Raw genomic sequence first — 27,370 nt, 5'->3', positions numbered from 1 at the left:
CAAACACCACTGTTAAACATGGGAGCAGCTGCAGGCATGAAGGCATGGACCTTTTTTTTCTTCATTCTACTGCCCGTTTCAATTGTTTCAAATAGATTAGAGCTTGGATTCAGCTGACACAATTTAAAATAAAAAATAATTCGTCATTGCTGCCTTTTTACTTAAACACTGTCATCTTTATTTAATGTTTTGATGCTGAGACTCAAATAGCTGTACAATTTGGAATTCTCTGGTGATTTGACTGTAATTTGATGCTTCCTCACAACACATATTTACCTATAATGTTCCCTGCACCTTTAAGTAGCCCTCATACTTTAAATGCCCCTTTAAGTCATGATGTGGCATAATAAACGATTCCTTCACACATGGCCAATCGCAACCTTTAAAAACTCCAGCACGCTCTCATGTGGAAACCGGGATACAGTGTCAAAGAGACGAACAGCTTTGCGCAGTTCAGCAGTTTTGCGAAGAGGTCGCGAGTGAAAAGCGTTTCCACGGATGACAGCGTGATGCTGGATACACTTCTGTGAACCTAATTTTGGCCCCGCTTTGAAGGTCAAACAGCATCTGAGTTCCAGGAGCCTTCGGGTGAAGCTAGCAGCACCGTCGATCAGGATTAGTCAAGCGAATGTGTCATCATCATGTCTGTAAACAAAACCAGCAAAATCGACAAAGACGGCTCTCCTGCCAAGGCACGCTATGCTTTTTTCTGGCACTCTCTACAACCGGCCTTTGTCTTTACCTCAGACAACAAATAGATGAGGGAAATCCCTAATAGACAGATTCTAGGTCTCTGCTGATACATTTAAAGCATCTTGGAGAAAACCAACCAACTCTCTCCTCATTTGTGCCATTTAAACATCCAGGACCCCTCAAGGTCACCATAACCGCTGCCACTCACTCGTAAATATGGAGTCGTCATCTTCGTCGTCGTCCTCGTCCTCGTCGTCATCCACGTCGTCGTCCTCGTCCTTATACATGCTGGGCAGATCTTCGTAGTCAGACTCATTGGGCATGTTCTCCTTGTCGTCCTCATAGTCGATGATCACAGACGGCGGTTCTCGTCTATCCAGGGGAACACACTGAGCGACGCCGTGCAGCGCAGAGCTAGCAGAGAGAAAGAGACCAAATGTGGGCATTAATGTAATGGGTCATATAGATTATCTTGGTATTACTGAAACAATAACCCTCATAAATCTCCTCAATCCAGAAAAAGGAAGAGATTCAAAACAACAAAGGGGCTTCTGGTGCATAGCCTAATGATAACTTAGTGGGATTTTAATCCGGATACAGAGGCAGAGGAGATGTTACCTCCGTATGAATGAAACTGGAGTACAAAGAATACACGCCGACTGCAATTCTGTGCAGTCCTACGCAATCCCATGCAATGCTCTGAACTACACAGAGGAAAAGACTCACTGATTATACAACTTGCATAATTCAAAACAGGGCGACAGAAATGAACTTTGCTTTCAGGAGCAGACACTCACATGCAAGCACTAACCAGTGACAAATCTGATAGATTGATTAATCACAGTCTAGTTGGGGCTTCTTGTGATGAGCCACTGTTGCGTAACCCTTTTCAAGCTTTCAGACTAATTGTGAGCAATGTCGGGACCATTACTTCCTTATCCCCTCGCAAATGGCTTCGGTGAAAAGGAGATCCTAATGTAAGAGGTTACATAATGTCCAATCCGCTATCCCGTCCCTTTTCTCCAAACATGAAGAAACGCCGCTCTTGTAAAGAGCAGCTGGTCATGTTATGTCAGGCCAACTGCTGGAGGGACGCCTACTCCATGAGCCTGTGCCCACACATACACACATTTACTTCAAAATTAGGCCATGTTGCCCTGTGAGGCAGTGTGCTGATTTAGACCTGTACGCCAGCGCTACATGGCAGGATGCGACCTCAATAACACCAGGATATGTTTGGGAGTAGTGGACAAGTGGCCACAAAAATAAAACCTAATCAACCAGGATGCTCTAAGCTAATTCTAATGTTTTTTTCCCCCCAGTACTTACTCTGATTAGCGCTGTTTTGGTTATAGCCTCATCAAATGAAGGCCAGTCAGTCTTTATAATGGAAGCATGTTGTCAGCAGCAACATTTCTACTGAGCCAATCAGCATGCAGCTATAACTTCCATTGGGGAAATTTTTTATATGCCAGCCTGAAACACTGACACATTTCATTCCCCAAATCCAACCAAGACATTATGTGCGATGCACAGACAAATAGAAGACGACCCATAATCCCTCCCTGCCGTCACTGGCGGACAATCAGATTTGACGACCTGAGCCCTGACGGCTACTAACCTTTCAAACCTCTGCATGGAGAGCGCCAGGGTTTTGTTGAGCTCCTCGATGATGCGGCTGGGCGCGTGCAAGCTGCCGTACTGGAGCTGGAGCGGGTGACCGTGGCTCTGGTGGAGACTGGACAGGCCAGCGAGCTGGGAGGGCAGCAGCGTGCCGTGGTGGAGCGTCATGCCCTGGGAAGGGGCGCACTTTTGGGAGAGAGCGCTGAGGGGATTGGGGGACGGAGAAGGGGACGAGGAGTCCAGCCCCCCTGGAGGCACACATATCATCACTTTCTTGGGAGGCAGGGGTGGGGAGTGCTTTCCACCGGGCATACAGGGCAACTTCATTGGCTGGCAAGAATCTAGAGGGAAAAGAAATCATGTATAGCAGGACAGAACGGTGGATTATGGAACATTTCTACTGGGTTAACTGAGGTTATATCGCATCCACGCCACTTTGCTGGTGCAGACAGATAAACAGAGCTCATGGACGATCAGACGTGGCTCAGACCTCAGCGCCGAGTGGTGGGAATTAGGCCAGGGTAATGCCTCTTCCCTTTGACTGACAGATTGACAGTGACAGAGAGAGTCCAGCTGCCCTGACCACAGGGGAATTTAATGAGACTACTATAATCCTGTGCACATGTATGGCAACGCAGGTAGGGTTTAAAGCAACAGCAGTCATTTATCAAAACGAGGACTCGATATTTACTGTGAGAGCCTTACTGGAGTAGTGAAATAAATAGGAGTAGGATCCAACAAATACTGTATGTTGGTTTGGAAAAAAAAGAAAGACCACTAACCTGTGCTATGGTTTGGGATCCTAGAGAAAGGCTTTGGAGGGAGAGCAGGAGGCTGTTTGTGGTACAGAGGCGGTTTGGCGGGGGTATCCTGAAGGTCACCTGGGTAGGTGACAGATTTCTTGGTGGACAGGACCATGGATGATTTAAGAGAGGGCTCCTGAGTGCAGACTCCGCCGTCCATCGAGGATCGGAACTCCACGGTCGCTAAACACAAACAAAGTAACAGTCTGTCAGGTGTCGAAAGTGTGTTTGACTGCATGAGAAAAACACTTGCAGAGAAGACTGTTCAAACAGAGTTTCAAATGAAGGCCCCCGCCTTTGTTGAGTTTGGAGACAGTTGGGGGGGGGGCTAAGACTGTTTAGAGCCTTTTATCGGCACAAACCAGACCAAGGAACTTTGGTTTTTGCGCGATCACATTTTAAAGCCGACAGCGTAATTCACAGCACTGCTCACATATTCCGACAAACAGTGCATTCATACTGGGAGCTCTCCCCCGGGCCCGGTCCACACGTCGGCTTGACTGAGCAGTCTTTTAAACAGAATGGTTGATTCTGTGATTTGAGGAGCAAGGTTAGTCTCCAGACATTTTAACATTCAGAAAGTCTTTCAGGGATTCTCTTTTGGGCTGTTTTTCCGGCATTATCGAAGACATTCAAGTCAAAGTCGTTTTTGTGACCAGCTGACGGACAGCTCGGCCTCAAAAGACCCTCATTTTGAAGCACCTCCATTAGGAAACATGTGATGGTATCTTTAAACTAAGCCACTGAGATGGCGACTAGACGAGCATTAAGGTTTGGCTGGCGTGTGCCACGTTGAATCCAGGCACACAGAGTGCCAGTCAAAGACGGCGTCCAGTTAAAGCAGATTACAATCCAGCAGCCAATCAGATTTTGCCAAAATGGGATTTTGTTTATTTTCAATACATTTCTATTTTTGTCCCTAAGGATCTATTTCTATTTTGAGCGTATCAGAGCAGAATGAGTATATCTATGCATCAGAGGGATGTCAGCGCCAGTAAAATAACACAGCTTTCACAGATATAGTAAAAGTAAAAATAGCCACAGCTGATCTATCAAGCTGTGCACACACGTTTTTTTTTTTATTATTATTATGGAAACTAGGTTGTTACTGGGCAGCAGAATTGAGCACACCTGCCGCCATTAATATGCATTCAAAGGTGTGGCACAGTGGTTGCATGAAGCTTAAGGTGCACATAGCACTGTAGGACAAGTGGCTCCTACTTGACTCAGAACAGTGTATAAGACATTTGTTTTAGCTTTCATATCAAAGAGTGTTCTTATTTCTGAACACTGTCCAAAAAGCTCAATTTCTAAAACAATGAAATATTAAAAAAGACCTCATATTTCCTCACTGGCGCTGCTCACATCTTGGCAAGAGTCAGTGGACGTTCTCAGCTCCAACAACTTTGTTTTTGATGTCCTGAGGCACTGGAGCACCCTGCTGTCAGGCTCAAATATACTGTCTGGCTGTGGATAAGGGCGTCTAAGGCACATCAAATCAAGATCAAAGACTTTATAAAAACCCTACCAAATTTCTATAATGAAAGATTATATCTCCAGATGCCCCGTGCCAAATACTGAAGAGTGCACTTCACAGACGGCTGATTAATGAGGAGATGAATAACTGAAGACCCTCCAATTTAACACGTCTACCCCTCTTGGGGGTTTCTGCTTTATACCGAGACAGTTTCCAACTCTATTAAATCAGAGTGTAACCGTGTAACAGCAGCTCACCTTTTTCAAAGATTTCTTTCAGCACCCCTCTCTTGATCAGCTCATCTCGGCTCTGTCGCATGGACATCTTCCTCTCCAAAGCTGAGGGGGAGGGGGAGAACATGTTTCAGTCATTCTCACATTGGTCAAAGCTTTCAGCAACACAAAACAAAACTGAATAAGATTTCCAGACATCTAGAGGTCCCCAGGCAAAACAGTTGCTGCTATCATGAGCCATGGCTTTTAGTAGATTTTCACAAGTGATACTGGCAAGATAGCAGGGCATGGCTGTCAAAAAATATCCATGTACTTGGCAAGATTTTTTTTTTTCCCAGTTGTCCGGGTAATATTACTAGAACAGTTTTGCTGAAAACACGAGAACTGGTTGATGAAGCTTACAAAACAAGGAAAGCAACAAATCCCATGAAAAGACCAAAACTAACCATGTGTTCATCTTTCCAAGCCTGTGTGTGGCAGAAGGTATTGAGCCGTTTTTAAAAATAATACTATATATCTGTGATCTGGTTAAAATAACTGGGTACTGTAGTTTTCATCAAAGGTTATTCAAACAGAAGTATGTAGTGCATTTGTTTGGGACTATTTTGAGCTGCGTATTAATACACATTTGGTGGTCTACTTAATATTTATGGTGTGAGGATGGTATGTGTGGAATTGGCTCAAACTACAGTGGCCATGTTGATTGAATGAAAATTAATGAGTATATCATCAAATATCACCCAGTGCCACAGTGTGGCTCAATTATGTGTTTTTAATAATTTTTGGACAGCAATGCAAGTGTATGGCAATAATAAGACATATCAGGCTTTGGCTACACATGTGAGTCATCTTAGTAGGATCAAACTTATCCTTTAAGTTAATTCATTTTTACTGATTTACCTTTACTGTAACCACAGTATACATCTTTTGATCATTAGAAACTTCAGTCGACAGCCTGGATTGTGTTGTTAAGATAATGTGAGAAACTGTGACTTCTCGTCTCAACACCTAAAGCTAAAAACACTGCGCCTTGATTAACAAAGAAGATAAAAGGATGGGGAAGATATTCCAACAACACCTCTCATAGTAATGCATTATGCACAAGAAAGCATGTCCCATAGCTACTGTGTCTATTTTTAGCTTCAAAAGTTAACATCTTCTATCAGCAGGCTGAATAAAAGGGGCTAAAGACCGTGTTAGCAATTTCAAAACCCACCCCTGCATAGAAACCAATTAAGAATGTGAAATGAGGATCAGCGGCAACACTTGAGCACACTGCGCAGGAATGTCCCTGCAGGCCTCCGTAGCTCCTGCTTAAGAGGGAGATCACAGATTGTGCCATGTGTGTTTTACACATGACCCACGAGTCGTGTCCCAGCTCCATCAGAGGGCGGCGTGTTCAGCGCTAATGCATCCTCACTGCGGATTCATGAAAATACTGACAGCTTGACCTCTCTTTTCCTTGCCCTTAGTCACGGCACAGCAGATTCAAAACCAAGTGCTGAGAGTCCAAAATTAAAAACATAAATGAGAGATGCACAAATGTCAGACGGGCAGGCCCCCGGGGCAGACACTCGGATACTCCGTGCTTCAGTGTTCGAGAGTCCCACAGCAGAGCAAGTTATCAAGAAACAGTACGCTCCATTACGAGTTCCTCCAGGATACCAGATGTTCAATATCACTCCACACTTCAAAAGTTTTTGAGCAGAAGCCTGTTTAAGCCAGCTCCAAGCCAGGAATTACTTAAGCAGCGAGAAATTTTTTTTTTGGGGGGGGGGGGTACGTGACCAAAATATCACCGACGTGTCACACAAAGAATCATCTCCGCTGGAGCTCTATGACATGGTGAATTGAAGAGTGTGAAATGAAAGGAAATTGTGCCGTTTTGTAGACCCTGCTCGGGATGCTAATGCTGGCAGCTCCGTCAAAGAGTGATTTTCCCATAGAGGCAGCGAATTTAACATTCAAGGTCAAGTATATCAAGGGGAAAATAAATAGACTCATCAAAGAGTTGACCCAGAATCAACACGGAGGATCTTTTTTTTTCTAGCTGACAGTGAATGCAGCCAGTTCACCAGATTGTATCCCCCAAAACACTGCAGGCATCGAGAGGCAGTCACACATCACACGTTTCACTTCTCTGTACCTGTGCATTCTCAAATGTCATTAAAATTTACAGCAGCTCACAAACTGAAGAGGTTTCTATTAATAATGTCTGCCAGCTGAGCAGTGTCTGGATGATGGGGAAAAAAAAGCAAACCTACTACTCTGAAAATTTCATCAAAAATAGGAACGTCTGCACCTTGGCAGCAGATTTTCATAAAACTCCCACAACTGAGAAGCAATGAATTCACTTTTCACTACAAATGTCAATAGCTCGGGATTTGTTTTGATCTTTTTTGGGACGTACAACATGAAAACACTGTTACAATAAGGCAAATATTTGCAGACTCTCTCCATCTCTTTTCATTAAATCCAAATTCTTCATTCTGGCAACAAAAGCCTTGCATGAAGTCATCTTCAATCAGACATCCCTATTGAGGGTCATTGCAAAAAAATATATATTTTTCAGTGTTGTTCTTGAGAAAAAGTGTTCATCAAAATGACAAACCCCTTGAAAATCATCAGCACCAGCTCTTTACTGGAGAGGGAAAACCCAGGGCTAAAGGCTGACGCTAGGCTGGCAGTGCTGTAATGTGCTCAGGGATTATACTGCTGTTTCATGCGAAGTGAAAAATAATTACTCAAAGCTTTATGACATAACTGCTGTGCCACGGGTTGTGCACAGTTACGTAACACAATTAACTCGAAAGCCTTCGCTAAGATATGTCTTCAGATTTGACGGATACCGTGCGGCCGTAAAACAAAAGAGGAAGGAGCCGTGAGATTTCAAGAGAAAACGGCAGCCGCCGAACATGGAGTCAGGAGCTGAAACACTGGCTGCTCTTGCAAACAAACAACATCTCGTTTTAATATTTGATGAATACATTTATGCTGTGCGAGAAGCAGAGTTTCATGTTCATTTCATCAGGAGGGTCCTGTGAGAGCCATACCCAAAAAAAAAAAAAAAAAAAAAACACTCAGTGTGGATAAAAAAAACTGCCAAATATTTCACAGCAAACTTTGATCCTGAACTTGACTGACTGGATCACCAGAATGCTAAATCAGTTGCCAGTTTGCAATAAGGTCTTATGTGCATGTACATATAGTGAACAGCTTGAAACATTAACCAAATTTTATTACAGGCCTATTCAGTGGGCGACTTGAGGGGGAAGGACGGGAATGCCAGGCCCCTTGTTGGCAAAATAACCAAACTGCATCCCCCTTGTCAGCCTGCCATCCCGCTTCACCATCCCCTAGTAGCAGAGAGAGCGCAGGGGCAGAGGGGTTGAAGATGTTAGTCTAGTCGTCCTGACTCATTGATCCTTTATCCTGAGGTTTGTTTAAGTTAGAATCTATGGCCTTGACCACAGATTTGAAATATCAGCAGCCTCACTGTGCATTGATGGATCCATGGTGCTGTCTGTGGTGCTGAAGTAAAAGATGGATTCGTAATCACGCCTTTTTCTCTCATTCCCCCTGCCTCTATGAGTTTCATCTGGGATCTATAATATTCTCTAAGCTATATACTATAAACACTCTTTAATACATTGTGTACTGAATACTCTATAGTGCAGTGGCACCTTCATGAACAAAGTGACAAGCAGCAATGTGTAGAAGAGTGAGAGGATCATAGAGACACACGCCGCCTGTAGTATTCCTGTAATATTCCTATGATGATTCAATAGCCTCTGCGCTGCTGAAAATACAGACCAAACCACATTACTATACGGCTAGGGTTAGTTTCCAGTTGAGTTACAGTCTGGACCATCCTGCCATAAACATGAACAAATCACAGACTCTGCGTTCCAATACCAAACAACAGAATGCAGTCTTTCATATCAGAGTATGAAAAGCAAGAGCTGTCCTCTAAATCACCTTGATTATCAACCAAGATCTATTTTGGACAGTCCACCACGGCCAAAGTGGTGTCCAACACTGCAGTCTGCACCAGGATGAGAAGATTAGACGCTCATCGGGGAGACTCAGCTGAGAGCATATTAAATCAAACTGGCATATATGAGTATAGCCTGTATTGATCTGAGAACACTACACTTAGTTTTTTAGAGAGAATATATTCCACTGTGAAGTGACCCAGATAGTCAGAACACATCCTACCAACCCCGAGGCTTAGTAGCTCAAAGTGGAGGCTTTTACCGAGGCAGTTCTCTCAGCCCGAGCCTGAGCAAAAACTGTATTAAAACTTTCATGGAGTCTTTTATCAATGAGAGAGTGAGGCGTTAAGGCTCCCGCGTCAGAAGCTTGGATATGGCTAAACGAGACCTTGACAGTTGCGAAGGATACGCCAAGTTGGGAAAGTGTTTGTTTTTACTCTGCACACAGGATATAATCAAGGGGCAGGAAGGAAAATATGTGATTTTTATGAAGAAATATGCTAATAAACAGTCAGAACAGTGCACTGGGCGACTGCTGTTTATGAGGAAACCTGCTAACTAATAGGATTAGAAGTAAAAATGAAGATAACGACATCCATGTTCTTTTGATGAATCTCCGCCCAGTGAGATCTCTTTGTGATACAAGCTCGCTGGGAGCATATACCGAGCATGATAAGGCAGCGCAATAAGACATCCAACTGTCAGGCCCTCCCCCCTTCCTTCCTTCCTTCCTTCCTTCCTGAGGTGAAGAGTACACTCCCCCTGAGCTGGCCTTCATCTGCTTCATATCACGACACATTCATAATCCTCCACTGTGCTCGGTGTCCAATTATCTATGACAACATCTGCATGCCCAGTGGCTAGTCTGCTCCCTACTGACACAGGAAACATAATCAACAGCGAGACAACTGCAGAGACAAGAAGACAGCACGGAGGGGCAGGAAAGTCCGAGATCATAGCGCCGCAGCAGGGATCGCGGCTGTGCCCTTACATCAGCTGTGCCTCTGATGGGATGAATGCAAAGTGTTACTGTACAGCCAATTTTGTTTAAGCAACAGGTTGACAAATGACCAACAATGCCCTCTGGAGATTTCAAACAAAAGCTCAAGCTGCCAGCTGACAAAGCGTTAGTACAATAAATTAATTCAAGTATAGGTCATAATTATGCTGCAGCAGTTTTCTTGTATCTGTTTAAATAAGGTCATCCAATTCCAGGCTTTAAGGACAGCAATAAACAGGCTGCCATCTTGGCATTGATGGTTTAAATGAGGGCAAAGGCACAGCGGCGTGTGCGCAATGTTCCATTTCAAAAACACGGATCGATAGCGGGGCCACAGGTCGACCAAAGTCGATGCCGTTTCCTAGATTAGGTAAGCTGAGTTTTGTTCCTCTAATCACAGCTCTCATCCAAACAAAATGCTTGTTAACGGAGGACTAAAAGCATGTGAATAATTACTCCAAGCGGTCTTTCTTGGAATAGGTCTGACAATAAGCAAAACATCTTCCACAAACTGATCAGTTTCACTTTTTTTTTTTCATTTTTACTCTGATACAAGAGTTTGTTAGTAAATGCCATCAAGCATGCGGCTCAAAATCCACTCCACGCTTCACTCTGTTGTTAGCTATTCATACACACCACTGGATTCAGGCCTTGTGCTGTTCAAACCACTGAATGGAATACATTATCTGACACTTAGCCAGCCGACAACAGAGTGCATTAGACATTCAAGCAGGCGAACACCATCCTGTACACCAGCATACGGTTGCCTCCACTTTGCAGATACTGTGAGTATGAAGCTAGGAAGGACATCCGAAGAATTCAAAATGCATGTTGTATTGAAATTTTTGTAATTACTTGCTCGTGCAAGATATGGTTTCATACATTTTGATTTGATGAGTTGCAGCCCAATCGGAGTAAAGGACTCTATACTGTCTTTAATCCATTTTTGGCCACTTTGGAATTTCAATGGATGAGCATCGCAAATTGGTAGGAATCTGAGCCAGTGTTTAAATAAAAGCATTTTTAGTGCAGCTTTAAATCTCCATTTAAGTGTGATGGTCCATGTGTTGACCGCTATGGTTCCAAAAGTCCCTGAGCCACTTCCTGTCATTCCAATTTACTGCACCGGCTCATGCTTGTCTGACCTCGACTCTTCCACTGCCTGCTGCACGAATGCAGGCCACATTCCTTTTATTTAAGACTTCACGCTTCTTGCTGAAATTGATGTGACAGTGTGTGTGTGTGTGTGTGTGTGTGTGTGTGTGTGTGTGTGTGTGTGTGGTGGCGTCACTGCGGCTGAAGCACCTGCCTGATCATTGGAGCTACTTGCAAGATTGCCTACTGCTCGAAGCAACGCAGAGATTCCACTCAAGAGGCCACTCCAGTGAGATGTGCTGGTAGGGCATTATCCACCATGATGCTGCTATCAAAAGGGACTGAACAGAACAATGGTGGCAAAAGAATTATTTGGAGACAGCAGCGTTATGCATACAAAACAAACGGATAACAAAAGCGATGGAGAGAGCTGTTGCGCTCAACTCCGCTGTGCATTAACACCATTGTAACAGAAAAAAGGCCTTTTGTTGCTCAGCTCTTGATTACTGTCCTTCAGCAGAGGAGGGGAGATGCTGTTAGCACAGAGCATACACGAGCGCACCAATGAACAGAGAGCTTCTCCATGAGTGTTTCATCAAGTACATGTTCTCTATTAAAATACAGTAAAACATCAAGAAATCAAGCACTTGGCCCTAAAAAAGAATAGATTTTGTCAGCGCTTTTGTGCCTTTCTAACAACACCACTCAGTCCAGAGAGACTACTGAAGAGACAGGGGGGCCAGCGTTGGGCCAGAAACACAAACTACAGCCAAACAGCACTCTGGGAACAGTAACAGTCAAGCTGAAAGGTAACACAGACCTAAAAGTCAAATGTTTTGCGCTTGTGTAAGTGATGACAAGACATCGCATTAGCCCCTGTGATCACATAAGAGGCTGACCGGAAGCAAGAGAGAAATGAGGCAGTCACAGCACAACATGATCGAATCAGACAGGGACTGATTCATTCATCGAATTCACACCTGGAAAAAATGCTAATTCAATAATGTTGCCAAATCAGAGCATCCAGTCCTGTTCAGACCGGATTCAGGTCTCTGCTTCCAGGCCACGAGACGCCGTCTGACAAAGTGCCTCCTCCTGTCCAGTGGGCTGACAGCAGAATCCAGGATGTGTCAGCCAAGGAAAATAAATACAGCCACATCTGAAGAGAGCATGTCCTTCACTCGCCTCTGACAACACCAGGCTTCGAGATCAAAGGAACTCTGAAGAGGCCTCAAAACATAAAACTCCAACGCTGCACTTTTGCTGAATCAATTTGCTGCATTTTCAATCACCCTGGAGACTGAAACTTAATATTTTTTTTCTTTTGGCCAAAGGACATATAAATGAATTTCTTTCCACAACTAGAGAGGGTATAAAATAACGGTGGCTACAGTTGTTTATGCTACACGTGGCACCTGCATGTGTTTTTTTGTGCATATATTAACATAGAATTGAGAACAAATTGCCACATACCAGCAGAGGTCTGCTTGAACTTCTCACTCTTCTTCTTCCTCCATTTCCACGGCTTGAGGAGGCGCCCCAGAGTGGCGAACTTGCTCCGACGTCGGATGGGCGGAGTGTGGGTGCCGGAGACCAAGGACTCGGAACGCATGGCGGCCAGCCTCTCTACTTCCTCAGCTGTGGGGGAACAAGAAGAGATAAATAAAACGGGGTCCACTTCGGGTGAGGATGCAGAGGTGGGGATATTTTGGTGATCGTGCAGGAGAGCTTGCAGTGAATGCAGCAGACACTTTTTGATTATAAAGACCCAAGCAGCGAGAAACTGTGCCAAGCGGCCTCCTGAATTCCCTCGTAACTGGATGAGGTTGGGGGAGGATAAACAAACCTGCACATCAGATAGCATTACGGAGGATACGCTCCGAGTCTAAACAGTTTGAGGCTGCATCACACTGAGCTGTTGGCATTAGTTTGCAAAACACGCTAAACAGACTGATAAGCACCTCATTAAGAGGAAATCTTTCAACTCCTCATCAAATATTCAGAAGGCCCAGCCCTTCAGATTCTTACGCACCGGTGGACATCAAAAGCAAACGCTTGAGTATTTATTCTAACACAAACTATTAAATGAATGGTGAGTACGTGCTGTGTTTGAAAGCCCTGCTTACAAAAAGCTAGACGCCACAGCACGCACAATGTGCCCAATGTGATTAGAAGGCACAATCTAAGGTTTTAGCTCCAGGGGCATGATCATAAAGAGGCATTCAGACTAAAATCTCTGACTCAGTGCAGACTCACCAGCTTGTGAACAGATCTAAAAACTGTGAGCAATGCTAGCAGCGAATAACCGAAGACGCACCTTCAGATATGGAGCTGTTTCTACCCTGCTCTCCAGTCTCCTTACTACAAAACTAATTGAACAGACATTTAAGAGGCATTAAAGCAGTCTTTCAAAAGCAGCATAAGTCAAGTCGAGTCGGTCTTATTTATATAGGCCAGAATCACAAATCAGTTTGCCTCAAGGGGCTTTGCAAACTGTCCAGCATACAGCACAAGCTGTGCTTAGATCCTCGGTTCGGATAAGGAAAAACTCCCCCCAGAAAAACCCTTTAACGGGAAAAAAAGGGAAGAAACTGGAGGAGCAACAGAGGGAGGATCCCTCTCCCAGAATGTGAACAAAATATCATGCCCAAACTCAAACAGTCAAACAAAAACAGACCAGCGAGCTATTCGCTACAACAACAACTCTCCTCACCTAAACTGTGGCAGCACCATACAAATGTTTCATATTTCTCAATACAATTTATCATCCGTGCCAACTTGCAAAGACTTAACACTTGCCTGAGATGGGTAATCCATCATTTTTGTCAAACTTACTCATCATTTGCACGGTGCAAAGGCAACATAGTCTTGCATTGTCAGACGTCAGGATTTCTGGCAGCTTCTGGAGCAACAATAACCCAACTTTGTCACCAATGAAAGCAGACGTGTCCGCTCACTTGTACAGGTTCAAGCCTCTGCAGAGGGAAGTGACACTAGCGGCTGCCTATGAGGTGGGAAAAATAAGACGGCCGAAGGAACAGAAATGCAGAAAAGGCCGTCTGGGTGTGCGAGGTGACCTCCGGCGCAGCGTCTAGATGTCAGTGTCACCACATTGCATCATCATCACCCATGACATGCCGCCAGGGAATGTGCTGGTTGTTTGTTTTTGAATAATTGCATCGCACTCGTGATGTTTGCCAACACGGACGTATCACTTTGCAGGCCAGCCACCTCCCCAGGGCAGCGGCGTGACAAATAATATGACAGTAATGCAGTGGAAATCAGTCCCACGGACCGTCACTTTGAACGCTCCGGCGCCTCAGAGCCAACCGTCTGGCAATCCTGCCACCAACACCACTCTATAAATAGCTCTACAGTCAATGCTGATCGAGTCCAGCACAGATTCAAATGACTTCATTAGAGGTCCGAAAGCTGGGTAAAGACAGGAAGAGGAAGAACAGCCAAGCAGCGGCCAGCTCTGTTTACTGTACACACTTAAGTTAAGAGTGTTCACAAATCAGTTCACACCATCAAACAATAACTCAGCCACTGCTTTTTGGTGCATCATGGGAGGATGAACTGTGTGTCCTCCATAAAGAGGTTTGTGTCTATTTGGTGCAAAGGACTGATGATCCTCAAATACTGTGTTTAATACAAACCAGCCTTTATTTATTTTACTCAACCACTTCAAGGCAAACAACCAGAACGTCTTGATGATGTAATTAATCACAATCTCTTTACTGGCAGTGGAGAGAGGAGCTCAATCTGCACAGCAAACAGGAGAAACTCATCCCCCAAGTATCCAAACAGTGATTAAAATGCGCTGCTCTCAAGGCAGGTGATCATCTCAATGGCGTCAGTCTGTGCCACCTCCATCCTGCTGCATGTAACCTACATTCTCCACTCCTGTAGCACAACACGCTGGCTGCTTTAATTAAAAACACTTGTTTGCATACCAAGATGGCAGAGTGGTGATGTAATGACACCGGGCTGGAAATGGCTCTGTGCAAACAGCCTGCACACACTTTCGTGCCATTTTGAACGCATCTATAGGCTAAATAGGTCAAGTTGAGAAATGCACAAGTTTATAACACTGATTCACACGTAAACCAACAAGAGGCCGAGCCAATAATAAGAAGTTCTGATCCAGTTTCAGTGCAGCTGCGTTTACAGGTAGGCACTGACCCACTTCGGATTTCAACTACACATGAAGGAGACGCAAAGCACAGTTCACGATCAGCCTGTCGGAGGAGCCCAGAGGCTAAGCAATGGCCAGATAAAGGGAGTGTATCCTGGATGGCAGCACCGCAGGGCTGCCATGGGCGAGAGCCTACTCACCGTCCTGCGTGTCGTTCCCGCGGCTGCAATTGCTGCAAATGTGCTTTATCTCTTTCCCGATGTGACAGTGGATCGTAAAGGGCATGTTGTTGTTGTGATGCGGATGCTGGCCGTGCCCTTTCTTGTTGCCGAGAGACATGATTTTGACCAGGCTGAACGCCTTTTTCTTAGGCTTCTCCACCGCCACGGGCGTGTTTTCTCGGCAGCCCGCGCTGAACCAAGTGCCGTGCATGATGGTGGGCGCAGGATCCACCGTCGGGTAATTGACCGTCTTGAACATTTGGACGCGAAAACGGGAGCTTCGGTGCTCGCTGTTGCGACGGCGTGTATTTAAATTAAAGGGCCCATCAACTGAGTCCTACCTGACCTACTGTAGCAGCTTCCATCGAGCCCCAAACCAGCCGTTTCTCTCTGCTGCGTCCCCACACCTTTACCTGAGATACCCGATACGAGCAGCCGCTCGGCTGCGCAACGCAAAAAGTCACCGCTGCCGAGAGGAAAAGAAGCACTGCTGCTAGATCCAAGTGAGCTAATAATAAAATAGAGGGTGAGTAGTGAATGGCAGTGACTACCTCTCCCTCCCAGAGCTGCAGACTGCAGTCAGTTGTAGCTAATCCACGATTAGTGGAGCTGAGCAACGCGCGCCTGTGATTGGCTGCACGGTGCGCTCCTCTATAGGCCAGTGTGGACGGGGAAAAGTTGCTAGTCTCATAATAGGATTCCAATCACTGTGCTTTTTTTTTTTTAGCAAGCGAAAGACCCTTTCTCTATTGAACAACAGCTAAGCAGCAGTCCTAAATCCACCACTGGGTAGCACGCTTCAAAAGCATAATATTGGCAAAAACAGTGAGTTATGATGTGCTTTGGTCTAATCAACACATGCAGGCCTAGTGCTTATTCAGAGGACTTAAATAATAATAGAATCTTTACTTGTGAACTGAGTCTAGATTTCTAAAACCATAAAAATAGGGAATAGAGCTATAAATGAGTGGTTGAACTGATTTCCTTTAGCAGATTATTAGTACTGCGACTTGACTTGACTGCAGGGGGACTGGAGCCAAAACAGTCCTGTGGTGCCTCGAAGCTTTTATGTGGATTTTGAGTTGCCACTAACATAATGTAGAGTTGTCTGTTTGAAGGGAATGAACTGAATGACTGTTACCATGTCAGTGATCCCAGATGATTAAGACACTTGATTAAAATAAAAAACTTGATAATGAAATTTAGCAGTTTCCTCTTGTATCTTTTTTTTTTTTTTGGTCAAAATGGCTGAACTTCTGAAATAGTGAACGTTCACTGTGCTATTTAAAGCCCTTAAACAAGGCTGTATAGACAAGTTGACAGTAGATTTATTTTTATCTTTCTTGAGGTGTAGTTGGAGGACTAGCTTTATACACCTTCTAAAGGGCAGGTAGATAATTGAATTATATCTAAATCCTCACCAGGAGGGCACTTCAAATCACACAATATTTACTTGTGTGTGAAATGCAGAATATGAAGCAGCTGCAGGTTTGAAACAATGACCTTCTGGTATGTGGGTCACATACACAGGTACATCAATAAGAGGATTGGTGAGCAGGATTTAGTGGCCTCTAGTGGTGATCTTGCATCCCACTGAATTGTTTGGTGGCTGCTAAAAATGTGATAAAAGTAAAAGGCCCTCTTTTTAAGCCAGTGTTTGGTTTGTCTGGGCTTCTGTAAAAACATGGCAGTGCAACCTAGCAAACAACATAGAAGAGGCAAGTAGTTCTATCTGCAGGTCCACAATACTACTGGATACGCCTACTACATGACACACCCTCCAAGTTCAGTTTGGTTTAGGCCCCAAAAGTACTTGGTAAGGTTTAGGAAAATAGTGGTTTGGGTTGAAATAAAAACGTTAATCCTGACGTGAGTGTGTCGTATAGCCTACAAGACTGTAGACCCTTCTCAGAAGACAAGCCGCTCCCTCTGTAGAGCTCATTCTGAGATAACAAAACACAATGATTCTTAATTTCAGGTGATTATACACTAATGACAACATAATTATGAATATTACATCCCATTTTGTCAATAGAGCTCCCTAAAATCCCTCTACTGGACCTTCAAGTCAACATTATCCAGATAGCAATCAGTGGATTGCAAATTACATGTATGTTGACATTTATGCACCCCGTCACTGATGCAAAACTGATTACAAAGGCTAAAACATTAAGTGAGATTTAGAAAGTCAGTTTTAATTTGCGGGACAACTGAGGTGAATGGAAAAAAAAACTAATTTGGGCGTAATAACAGACAAGAGTTAAGAGAATTAAAATCAAAGAAAAGAAACACAGCACAGGGGCCGTAATCAGTGTTCAGAAAGCTTAATACTTCAAATGAAAGAGCTCAGCTGAAAGTGATAGCAAAGCATTAAATATTCTGTCTTTGCATCACAATTTCCAAATAGCCACTCGCTCGATCCCTTGAGTTACTGAGCACATTTTGGGGTAATTGATAACATTAACAGCCAGTTAATGAAGCGTTAATCATGGAAAAGATATGGAACCCCACGGCATTCCCAATCACGTTTCCTGCAGAGCAGTCAATGGTCGTGGGCTGGGGGTGAGTATCTTTGATGTTCCTTCAATGAGCTGCGGCTTATTCCAGTGACATCAAAGCGCTCTCTGAAATGAGGGACAGAGGAACTTGATTTACTCCCACTGTGGTGCAATGCAGCAGCTGCCCTCAGTTGCCACTTTTCGCTGCAAAGTTTCACCCTCTTGCGCTCACGCGCGTTAAAAGTTTAGGAAGCCGACGAGAGAGAGCTATTTTTACGTATGAAAAACACAACAGCAAAGAGTCAGAGGTTAACCGATAAAGGGGAGAAAGTGTTTGCCACGCATGAGGTACATAATACTGCAGCAAAGTGTGACCCCCTTCAGTGCACACTGTTCTTCCTATAGGCCTTGAACTATCTTAAAATATACTGCAAACACTGGCATTGGCCTCAAAAGCATGTTCACTTCCAGTACACGGGCGGCATCTTGTTAAGCTTAAGGCCCCTTCGGCCTCGCTTTCCCATTAGATCATTCTTACAATAATCAGATAACTAAAGCTACAAGACAGGTCATTTGCTGGCTGCGAGGAAGTACGGTCACATGTGGCAATGTGGTTATGTATCTGTCAGGCAGTGCTGATCCGTGCTCCGGCACATTACTTTGGTTAATTCATCAGAGAAGAAGGGGTGAACATGCAGAACGTGATGAAAAAAAAAAGACTTTAAAGGTTTAGAAGCGGTTATTTAAGTGAAACTAATAAGAAAAGTGGTAATCTCAGGTTTCATGACCAACAGTTCTTGGATTGACACTGAAATTTCAAGCTTTGTTTAACTTGAAGATTTCCCCCAGACATGTTTTGAGATGCATATAAAAACTCCAGTTTGAATAATAATTTGTGTCTGATGACATCTACTCCTTCTTAATCACTTAAAATTCAAGAATCTATGAATATAAAAATGTTTTACAAACTTTTACAAAGTTTAACTGTTGAACACAGGAGGTCTCCCCCTTCACTAAAAGGTTGATTCTCAGTGTTTGTGTACTGGAGGCTTCACGTTGCCACATCACACTTCAGTAAGTTGAATACTGGTCCAGGATTGGCTTCCTGGTGTCAATCCTGCTCGTATACCCGCCTTTTTAAAACTGGCTCTTCAGTGAGCACAGAGAAACTTTCAGCTGATGAGCGTAAAAACGGCCTCCTAGTGTCAAACTCTGCACATATGTCATGCTGCACAGTGAAGCTCACAACATTCAACTCTAGGAAGAAAAAGAAAAACATTTCTGAGTGGAGGGCACTTTAAATATTAACACGTTTTAAGAACAAGAATCAATTTAGTTCAGGTCAGACCTGCTCAGATACAATTTGCAAATAGCTCTCACCCCTGTCCTGACCACAGAAACCATTACCTGCCTCCCTGCCTTAGAAAAAGCTAATTTGATCAGACTCATTGGAGAGTTAGTGGCCGTGTGGTTGTTTAAACTTTACTTCCATTGATTTTTTTGTTTTTGCTTTGCTTTGTGCGTGGGTGAAACTTTGACTCGTTCAGCATAAAATCCTGGGATCAGCGCTGGTCTTCAAAAACTTAATATATTTTCCTGTGGTTGACAACATACCTGACACTTGTCAAGAACTGTCACAATAAACTTAAACCGACACAGTAAGCTCATCCAAAGCTGCTAAGAAGTATTTGCCAATCCTCTCTGACTCACATCTGATGGGTATGTTGGCTCATAGTGTTGATACCATGTAGCCTCAGTGAATGTTACATCTTATGTCCCAGTAGAAAGCAGGAAAAGCGTGGCTTCTACTACACTTATTAGAATAAAATCAAAATACTCTGTAAAAAGGGTGATATTTACTTCCTTTTTTGATTTGGTTTGAACTGGTTTCCATGGCTGTGGCGCAGGTTTAAGGCCAAACAATCTTACAACTTCCGACTGAGCAGCCTGTCACTACAAATCTGCTGTTCCCGTTCTCCCTGTATCTCTCTGTCTCTTCCCATCTGTCATTCTCTCTCTGCATTATTATCTGCCTTACTCTCCCATAGTTACACACACACACACAAACAGTACCACACTGCCCTGACACAATCTAAAAGAGAATGAATTAGATGGTAAAAGTGCAGCGCCTTGCCTTCCCCCCCCTTTTCTTATTTGCTGCAGGGAAACGTGAATGATAGTTACGCAATTGTAATCTGTGAGGAGAATGATTCCTCGCAAATCTTTTATGCAGTTCTTGGCTCCACCTTCAGCATTAAGCTTAGTCTTCCTCCTGACAGGCAGCAGAGTAATGTGACATGATTATGTAAAGTCCACGGAGTGCAACATTTTCAGGAGGGACACTGTGAGGTGTTCCTTTGGAAGAGAACTCAAACACGGACACAGAGCAAGAGACAGACAAATGTCAAACGGAGACAGAAATGTATCCATTTGTTTTTTTCCCCCACAAACGGTTGTGCATGTTGACAACTTTCCCTCTTGACATTAATAGTCACTGTGAATATAATTCTGCTGTGCCACTGAAGCCAACAGAAATGTTCATAGAGGACTGTCACAGCCTGTCAGGGATTGTGGTAAGATGCTTGGGACTGCAGTTCCAGAAACCTGTAAACGGATGACTGCTCGCTTGTCAGCGCTGTTATAATTCACTCCTGTCTGTCTTTGCCTCCTCTCCTCCTGTCTCTCTTGCCTTGTCTCAGTATGTTTTCTGCATTGCTGGACAAATTGTACAACTTTTGAATTCCAAGTTAACAGGTTTTAATATATATACCAGGTGCTACCTGTTATTTTTTATCTATTGTTTTTTTTTTATAATATGAAACAGGTAAAACTATATGGGAACATTCCTGTTTTTGCATTTAGGCAGGACGGTAAAGTAAGAAGCTTATGATATGTGAATAAAATTGACTGAGCTAAATTGGACAAAAGTGTGCATACAATAATTGTGCAAGTAAGACTATCATCTACAGAACATTTGACTTGTAGACTTTGTATATTATTGCTATTTATATTTACAGTATATATACACATTTTCCTCACTACTTGTATGTACATAATAGCTCTTTGTCCTGCACTGTTGTCCTGTTTTCTAGCTGTATCTTCCTGCTTGTTCTGTGTGAGAGAACAATTAGAGCAACTTAAAAACTGGAGTCAAATTCCTGGTATATGTAATGTTTTAAAATTTACAGTAATGGCTAGAAATAACATTTTTATTACATTATATGCAGGTGTCACATTCTTCATATTTTGAGTTGCTGCAAAAGTCCCCAAAAGCACACAAAATACTTTGCTTGTTGCAGTGCCAGTTGAAGGAGGCTACTTCAGAGGTGCCAAGATTAGCCCATGTCACAATGCTACCATCTAGTGGGCTAGTCTAGTAACTTCGTGACACATTTAATTAATGATGGAGAGTAAACGTGCTTCTTCCCTCACAAAACCGAGTGTGAGTGTTGTCCGTAGAGGCAAAATAGGGAGAAAAGTATGTCATCAACCTGGTCGTCGTTGCCCTAAAATGCCAGGAATGAGAACATGCTGCTGCCTTGCACGTTTGTGCGTAACGACGTAATGCGTCGTTTGGAAAAATTCCCAAAGAGAAGCGCGAGACGTCCGGACGTAGCTTCCATGTTCCACAGTCTTATGGCTGCAATGTTAGCGAATAGCCTGCTTCACAGCTAAAATAATGGTGTCCATAACGCCAAAATGAGCAATATATCAATGGACGATGGTGAGTGTTTGACACTCAGCTAAACCTGCCTCCATTCAGCCCGCACTTGTCCGAACGGTTGATAAGAAGATAGCGTTATGTGATGTTTCGGGTAACCTGAGGCTAATGTTAACGGAAAATGTGCAGCACTGCAATAAATGGGTCATTTATCGTAACTGTGGTGATGAAATAAACAGCCGTCTCTGTACTGAAACCTGACGGTGTTAACGTTTGTCTCCCTCAGGCTTCCTTCCCCTCTCCTCTCTCCGTCTCATCGTCCCGCCTCTGCAGCTCGTGTCTGCGGCTCTGTGGGAGATAGTGCAGCAGGGGGCCGTCATGTACTATGGGCTGCTGGAGGAGTTCGTTAGCACGGTGCTGGAAACGGTCCCTGAACTGCTCACTGACACAGAGAAAGGCCAGCTAGTTATGGGTCTACGTGCCAAGGTAACAGCAAGATAGTGGATGACTTAATAAATCTGTGATGCTGCTGCAGACTTCTACCAGAAATACCAGAGGGGGGATGTAACTAAGTACATTACTCCAGTACTTAATGGAAATTTGAGGTACTTGAGTATTTTCTTCTCATGCCGCTTTCTACCTCCACTCCACAAGTACCTCTAAAATGAATAGTCAATTAATCCATTGACAGAAAATTTATTAGCAGCTGTTTTGGTAAGATTTCATCATTCCAGCTTTACAAATGTGAAGATGTGCTGCTTTTCCTATTAAATTACTTTAATCATTTTTAACTTATTTGTGATACTTTAGTGTTTAACTGTTGGTTGGACAAAACAAGCAGTGTGAAGGTGTCACTTCGGGCTCTGGATAGTTGTGATGACACTTCTCACCCTCTTGATCAATCGATGAAATAATCAGCAGATTGATCCGTAATGAAAATAATCATTAGTGCAGTCCTATATGAAATTAGCTAGCACTATTGAGATGAGGGATTAGGCACTTGGTTTCAACTTAAACCAGCTACTCAAGTACTTGTACAACTTTGAGGTACTTTAGTTGACTGTTTTCTTGTTCTGTGACTTTATACTTGTCACACTTGTGCATTAAGGGAAATGAGGAATACAAAAAGGTAGGGTCTGAATGCAGACGCTAGAGGCAGACTAGAAGCAGTTCAATGGATTTATTAACACCGACATCTAAAAGTTCAAAAAGGCTTACAGGATGGTGAGGGAGGCAGAGGTCAGAACCAGGTAAGGCGGTCCAAACAGGTGTACAAACCCGAAAGCAAGCAGGAAGGAACAAAGTCCAATAAAGCAGGCATCCAGTGGAACAAAGCAAATTCCAAAATCAGTGAGGAATAAAGCCCAGGAGAAACACTAGGCGCAAGCAACACAAAGAAGCCGCTACAACACTAGACACACAAGGTACTAAGATGAACCTGGAAGAAGTGAGGGGAAAAAGGCTTAAATACACTAGGGAGGGAAGGTTAACGAGGCACAGGTGAAACTAAACAATCACAAAGGCGGGACAACACAAACACAGGAAGTGAAACCAACTTGACACATAAGGAGAGTGATCATCAAAATAAAACAGGAAACAGACTCAACTTAACCCCAATGACTTATGAGCTCTAAACCAAACTAAAACTTAAGAACTGACCACTTCTGTTTAGTTTTTACTGAGTGTTTGAAGGCAAACTGATTTTATACTGACATATAAAACTACTACACTTATTTTGTGTTATGCATATTTAGCATGTGGAACGTATGAGGAAATCAAACTGCATCATACACACTGCCACCCAGGTTCCTCATACTCTGGGCTAAGCGTTAACTTCAGACTGAAATGATCGCCATGCACAGACTCCTCTTCGGCCCATACATCTGGTTCTTCATGCATGTGCCACTCAGGACCACACCTCCACATGACAAAAGTTGACAAATAAAGCACCAACTAAATGGCTCTGTCTCCTCATTTGCCACCAGGTGGTGCTAGAGTTGTGCCGTAATGATGGTTTTGCCAGCCCACAGGCCATGCAGCCTCATCTGAGCAGAATAAACACCTACATTACAAACCAGGATAAAGAGGTGGGTGCTCTTGTTAATCCTCCAATGCTTTTTGTGTCATTTTCATTCGATTGATTATTATTTGCTTTTTTCAAGACTTCTGGTTCTGAGGTAAAAGCATCAGTGACAAACTTCATGGAGCTTGTTCACACTCTAGTAGATGATCAATGCCAGAGGGATATCTTTTATCAGGTATATCATATATCATCATTACACACAGTTCGATTTTTTTTCGTTGGTTAAATGTCTTTTTATTGATTTGACGGCAGCCTTAATGAAACCCTTAAGACATGTAGTGGGGCCTCTATTTTGCAAAATGTAATGAATACTTTTCTTTAAATCCTTTAGAAAATCTTCCCAACAGTGTTCGGTCCTAAATATGACTCAGCCCTACAGGCTCTAATGAGAAAGTTCCTCTTCAATCTGCAGATGCTGCTGCCCGTTCCGAACCTTGAGCAAGTAAGTACATGATGAATAATAGTCCTGTGACAAGTAAAGGAAAAGGAAATTATAGATTTTTAACAGTTTCAGGTGTACAACTGCACCTATTGTTGGTTAGCACACACATAATTAAATGTTTATATTTCCAGTTATTCCATCCTGCTCAGTCTCTACAGAGCCTGTTAATTGTAGCTGTTACTCCCCTGATATGCCCTGCTGCATGTATGCACGTACGTTTTCCCTTCTCTTTGAGATGTTGAGAGACATTCTGGGAAATGTAGAAAAGCATTAACCGATACAGATGTGCACAAGAAAATTAACAAAATGTATATCTATATCGTGTAATATCTGATACTGATTTGAACTGTTCTGTTCCGTTCCAAGACTTCCCTTTGGCTCAGTCTCTCCCCTTCTATCTTGAAAGAGTGTGTAGACTTCATGAATCGACCTGAGCCCCTGCATACACTCATTAGGCATCACAGACATCATGGGCACAAAGTTCCACAAGGTAGTACTCAGAGGAGTTTTCACACAATTCCTGATTGACTGTTGGATTATTAATTTTTTTCTTCAGTGTTAGTGTCTGAAAATACATTGTTTTTTGTTTTTTCTAGATTTGTCTTCCACTGCTGGTGACTGCATCCTTTCCAGCCTGTCCTATCACCTACCAAATGTGGACAATGAAGAAGGAGACGTGCTTATCAAACCTTTATCCCTGTGTGTCTCAGAAGATTGGCAGAGAGATAGCTTACTTGGCAGTGAGTCAAAAAAGGATGAAGAGGAAAACTTTCAGGAGACAAATTCAGAATGCTTGAGGGATGCAGAAAGAAACGGACAGCAGCATGATGATGATCTGACTGACGACCAGGGAGCCTCTGTTGAAGTGATACTTCAACCTTTTGATGAAGGTGAGTCTACTGATGACGATTGCATGGACAACAAATGGTTTCGCCATTTGAAAACCGACAGTCGGACATCCTCAAAAACCTTCAAGTGTCTTGTTTGTGGCCAACATTTTGGTTCCCTGAACAAACTAAAGAAGCACAAGACTTCCCACAGTGGCTGCTTTACAGACAGAACGAGTCAGTCAAACTCTGCCAGCCGAAGTAGCTTTTTTAAGAAGATAAATTTACATCCTAAACCAAAGACTTCCGTTGAGAATAATGCTGCTAGACGTGTGGCTGAGCTTTCGCCATCACCAGGTGCCACAACGCATAACCCATCAAATTTAAGCAGTCTTCCGAACTTCGATCGGTCTAATGATGACTGTAACCTTGTTTGTCATGTTTGCAGCAGGGTTTTCACTTACCAAAAGAACTTTGACAAACACCAGAGGATTTGCATGGTCGGAAGTAAACGACAAGCAGAGGCGGACCCACAGTGTTCCACAAGCTTAGCTTGTCACGGCGATAAGCCCAAAGAGTCTCCTCCCAGTGACACAGAAACTGGGCCTTCACATGTGTCTGTAACAGTGGAGTCAGTGTCTTTGCACTCACCTCAAGAGCGATCGTGTAAAAGAAGCCGTCGTGCCAAACAATGCTCCGTATGTCGGAAAATATTTACCTGTTCTCCTGACTTGATGAGGCACATGAGATGCCACACTGAACAGAGTCCTTACCTTTGTTCTTATTGTGGGAAAGACTTTGACAACTGGGAAGACTGCAACACACACCAGGAAGGTAAATGTGGAGTTTCAAACAAGCATTCACAGGACAATTCCTCGAGCAGCACAAAGGAAAGGAATCAGGAGAATGCAGTTGTTTCAGGTGATACAGATCAGGTCCCAGCAATCACAGATGCACCTGCCAACTCGCAGGCTCTGCAGCCATGTAAGTCAAATCTGATGTGTCAGGAATGTGGCCAGAGTTTTACTTACTACAAGAGCTTTGAGAAGCACCAGAACAAATGTCCCAAAGGAGCTCCTCGAAGGAAAAAGCGAGCAAACATGAACCATTTCGTTATCAGTGGGTGTAATTTCCGATCAGCCGACAATACGAGCGGGAGCCGTGCTGAGGCAAGTACTGAAACAGCAAAAACTCCATCCTCTGCAAACCACGCAGGCGGCACCCGGGCTAAACCTCGCACCATCAAGTGCAGCATGTGTGAGAAGAACTTTTCCAAGATCGTCCTCATGAAAAGACATTATTCAAAGTCACATAAAGTTCGAGGCTCATACCCCTGTCCTTTGTGCAAGACAACGTTTGTGAGGTTGTGCGAATTGGTTCGACATCAGCAAAACAAAAAATTATACCAGTGCGCTACCTGCAAGAAATGCTACACAAAGCCAGGACTGGATTATCATGAAAAAGTGCATACTGCGAGCGTAACGCCACGCATTTGTGAAACGTGTGGGAAAAGCTTCAAATGTCTCGCTCATCTGATTATGCACCAGAGCAAGCACAAAGAGCGTCAGCCTAGCATTTGCCCCTGCTGCGGGAAACAGTTCAGTACAAGAGACTGCCTGAGAGCACATATGGTGAGGCACACCGGTGGTTACCCGTGCCCAGTGTGTGGGAAGAAATTCTATCAAAAAACCTACCTTAAGTGGCACCTGTACAAGCACTCGGGGCAAGAGCCGTACCTCTGCGACACCTGCGGGAAAGGCTGGCCGAGTGCAGCTCAGCTCAAGCTTCACATGATTCAACACACAGAGGAAAGGCCGTTCAAGTGCGAAGACTGCGGCGCGTGTTACAAGAGGAGGTCCCATTTGATGGCCCACCGCAGAGCCAAGCACATCCAGCTGCGGCCGTTCGCCTGCGAGGTGTGCGGCAAAGCCTTTAGATTAAACAATGAGCTGAGGAAGCACACGATGGTTCACACGGGGGAGCGGCCGTTCACGTGTCCGAGGTGTGGCAAGACGTTCACGAGAAAAACCCGCCTTAGAGAACACGGAGAAAAGGCTTGTGTGTGACTCATTCTGCCACCACATACAGCACATACGATAAGTTCTGTCATCACCTTTGTCTCAATGCTGCATCTGTATGACGGCTTTTATAATTAAGCGACGGATGTGTAAATGACCTACAACATTTTGTCTGACACTGCGAATGATTTTCATTCGCTGAGATGAAAAGCAGCCTCGGTCCTCACAGAGTGTGTCAAATCAAAGTCTTTTCCAAAACGTGCTCATGTCTACAAGGTTTCCCTGAAGGCTACATGAAGCTCGAGGCTGTCTGATAGAAGTAAGAGGAGCAGACGGCACATTTTGGGTAATTTTGGGTTAATCCAATCCAAGAGAAATAGAACTGACTGAAACACTTACAGGGCTATAAGATGCTGTAACATCTGTTGTGACATGCTTAAATAAACCCAGGAGACACAAAATGAGTGCTTTTCTTGGTAACCCTTTGAGCAGGGCCTTGTCTTTGCATACATGTGAGTGGAGCTGAAACCATTTCTCAACAGATGAATGGCCAACTATTTTGA

General features: G+C 43.8%; 2 protein-coding genes across 4 annotated transcripts in view; one reads left to right on the top strand and one right to left on the bottom strand.

The window, feature by feature from the left end:
• LOC121614958 (phosphatase and actin regulator 1-like) overlaps window positions 1-27,370 on the bottom strand; it is a 47,744-nt gene that overhangs the window by 9,369 nt on the left and 11,005 nt on the right. The window contains exons 1-6 of one of the 3 annotated variants that reach the window (XM_041949064.1): window positions 26,484-26,724; window positions 12,393-12,557; window positions 4,854-4,934; window positions 3,099-3,302; window positions 2,315-2,657; window positions 902-1,107 (exon numbers count right to left, since the gene is read on the bottom strand). In XM_041949064.1, the coding sequence (XP_041804998.1) occupies window positions 902-1,107; window positions 2,315-2,657; window positions 3,099-3,302; window positions 4,854-4,934; window positions 12,393-12,531 (973 nt within the window). In that variant the 5' untranslated portion in view covers window positions 12,532-12,557; window positions 26,484-26,724. Of the gene's footprint in view, window positions 1-901; window positions 1,108-2,314; window positions 2,658-3,098; window positions 3,303-4,853; window positions 4,935-12,392; window positions 12,558-15,257; window positions 15,793-26,483; window positions 26,725-27,370 lie in introns of those variants that run through there. The other 2 variants (XM_041949062.1, XM_041949063.1) reach the window with 2 other exon arrangements.
• LOC121614957 (zinc finger protein 585A-like) lies at window positions 21,848-27,147 on the top strand. Its single transcript, XM_041949061.1, has 6 exons — window positions 21,848-21,923; window positions 23,423-23,524; window positions 23,600-23,695; window positions 23,852-23,962; window positions 24,329-24,452; window positions 24,559-27,147. Exons 1-6 carry the CDS (start codon window positions 21,906-21,908, stop codon window positions 26,853-26,855), a joined length of 2,748 nt encoding a protein of 915 aa, XP_041804995.1. The 5' UTR covers window positions 21,848-21,905; the 3' UTR covers window positions 26,856-27,147.

This window comes from Chelmon rostratus, chromosome 12 (genome assembly GCF_017976325.1).
Source record: "Chelmon rostratus isolate fCheRos1 chromosome 12, fCheRos1.pri, whole genome shotgun sequence".
Taxonomy (NCBI): domain Eukaryota; kingdom Metazoa; phylum Chordata; class Actinopteri; order Chaetodontiformes; family Chaetodontidae; genus Chelmon; species Chelmon rostratus.
This window is presented reverse-complemented; position numbering and strand designations above follow the sequence as displayed.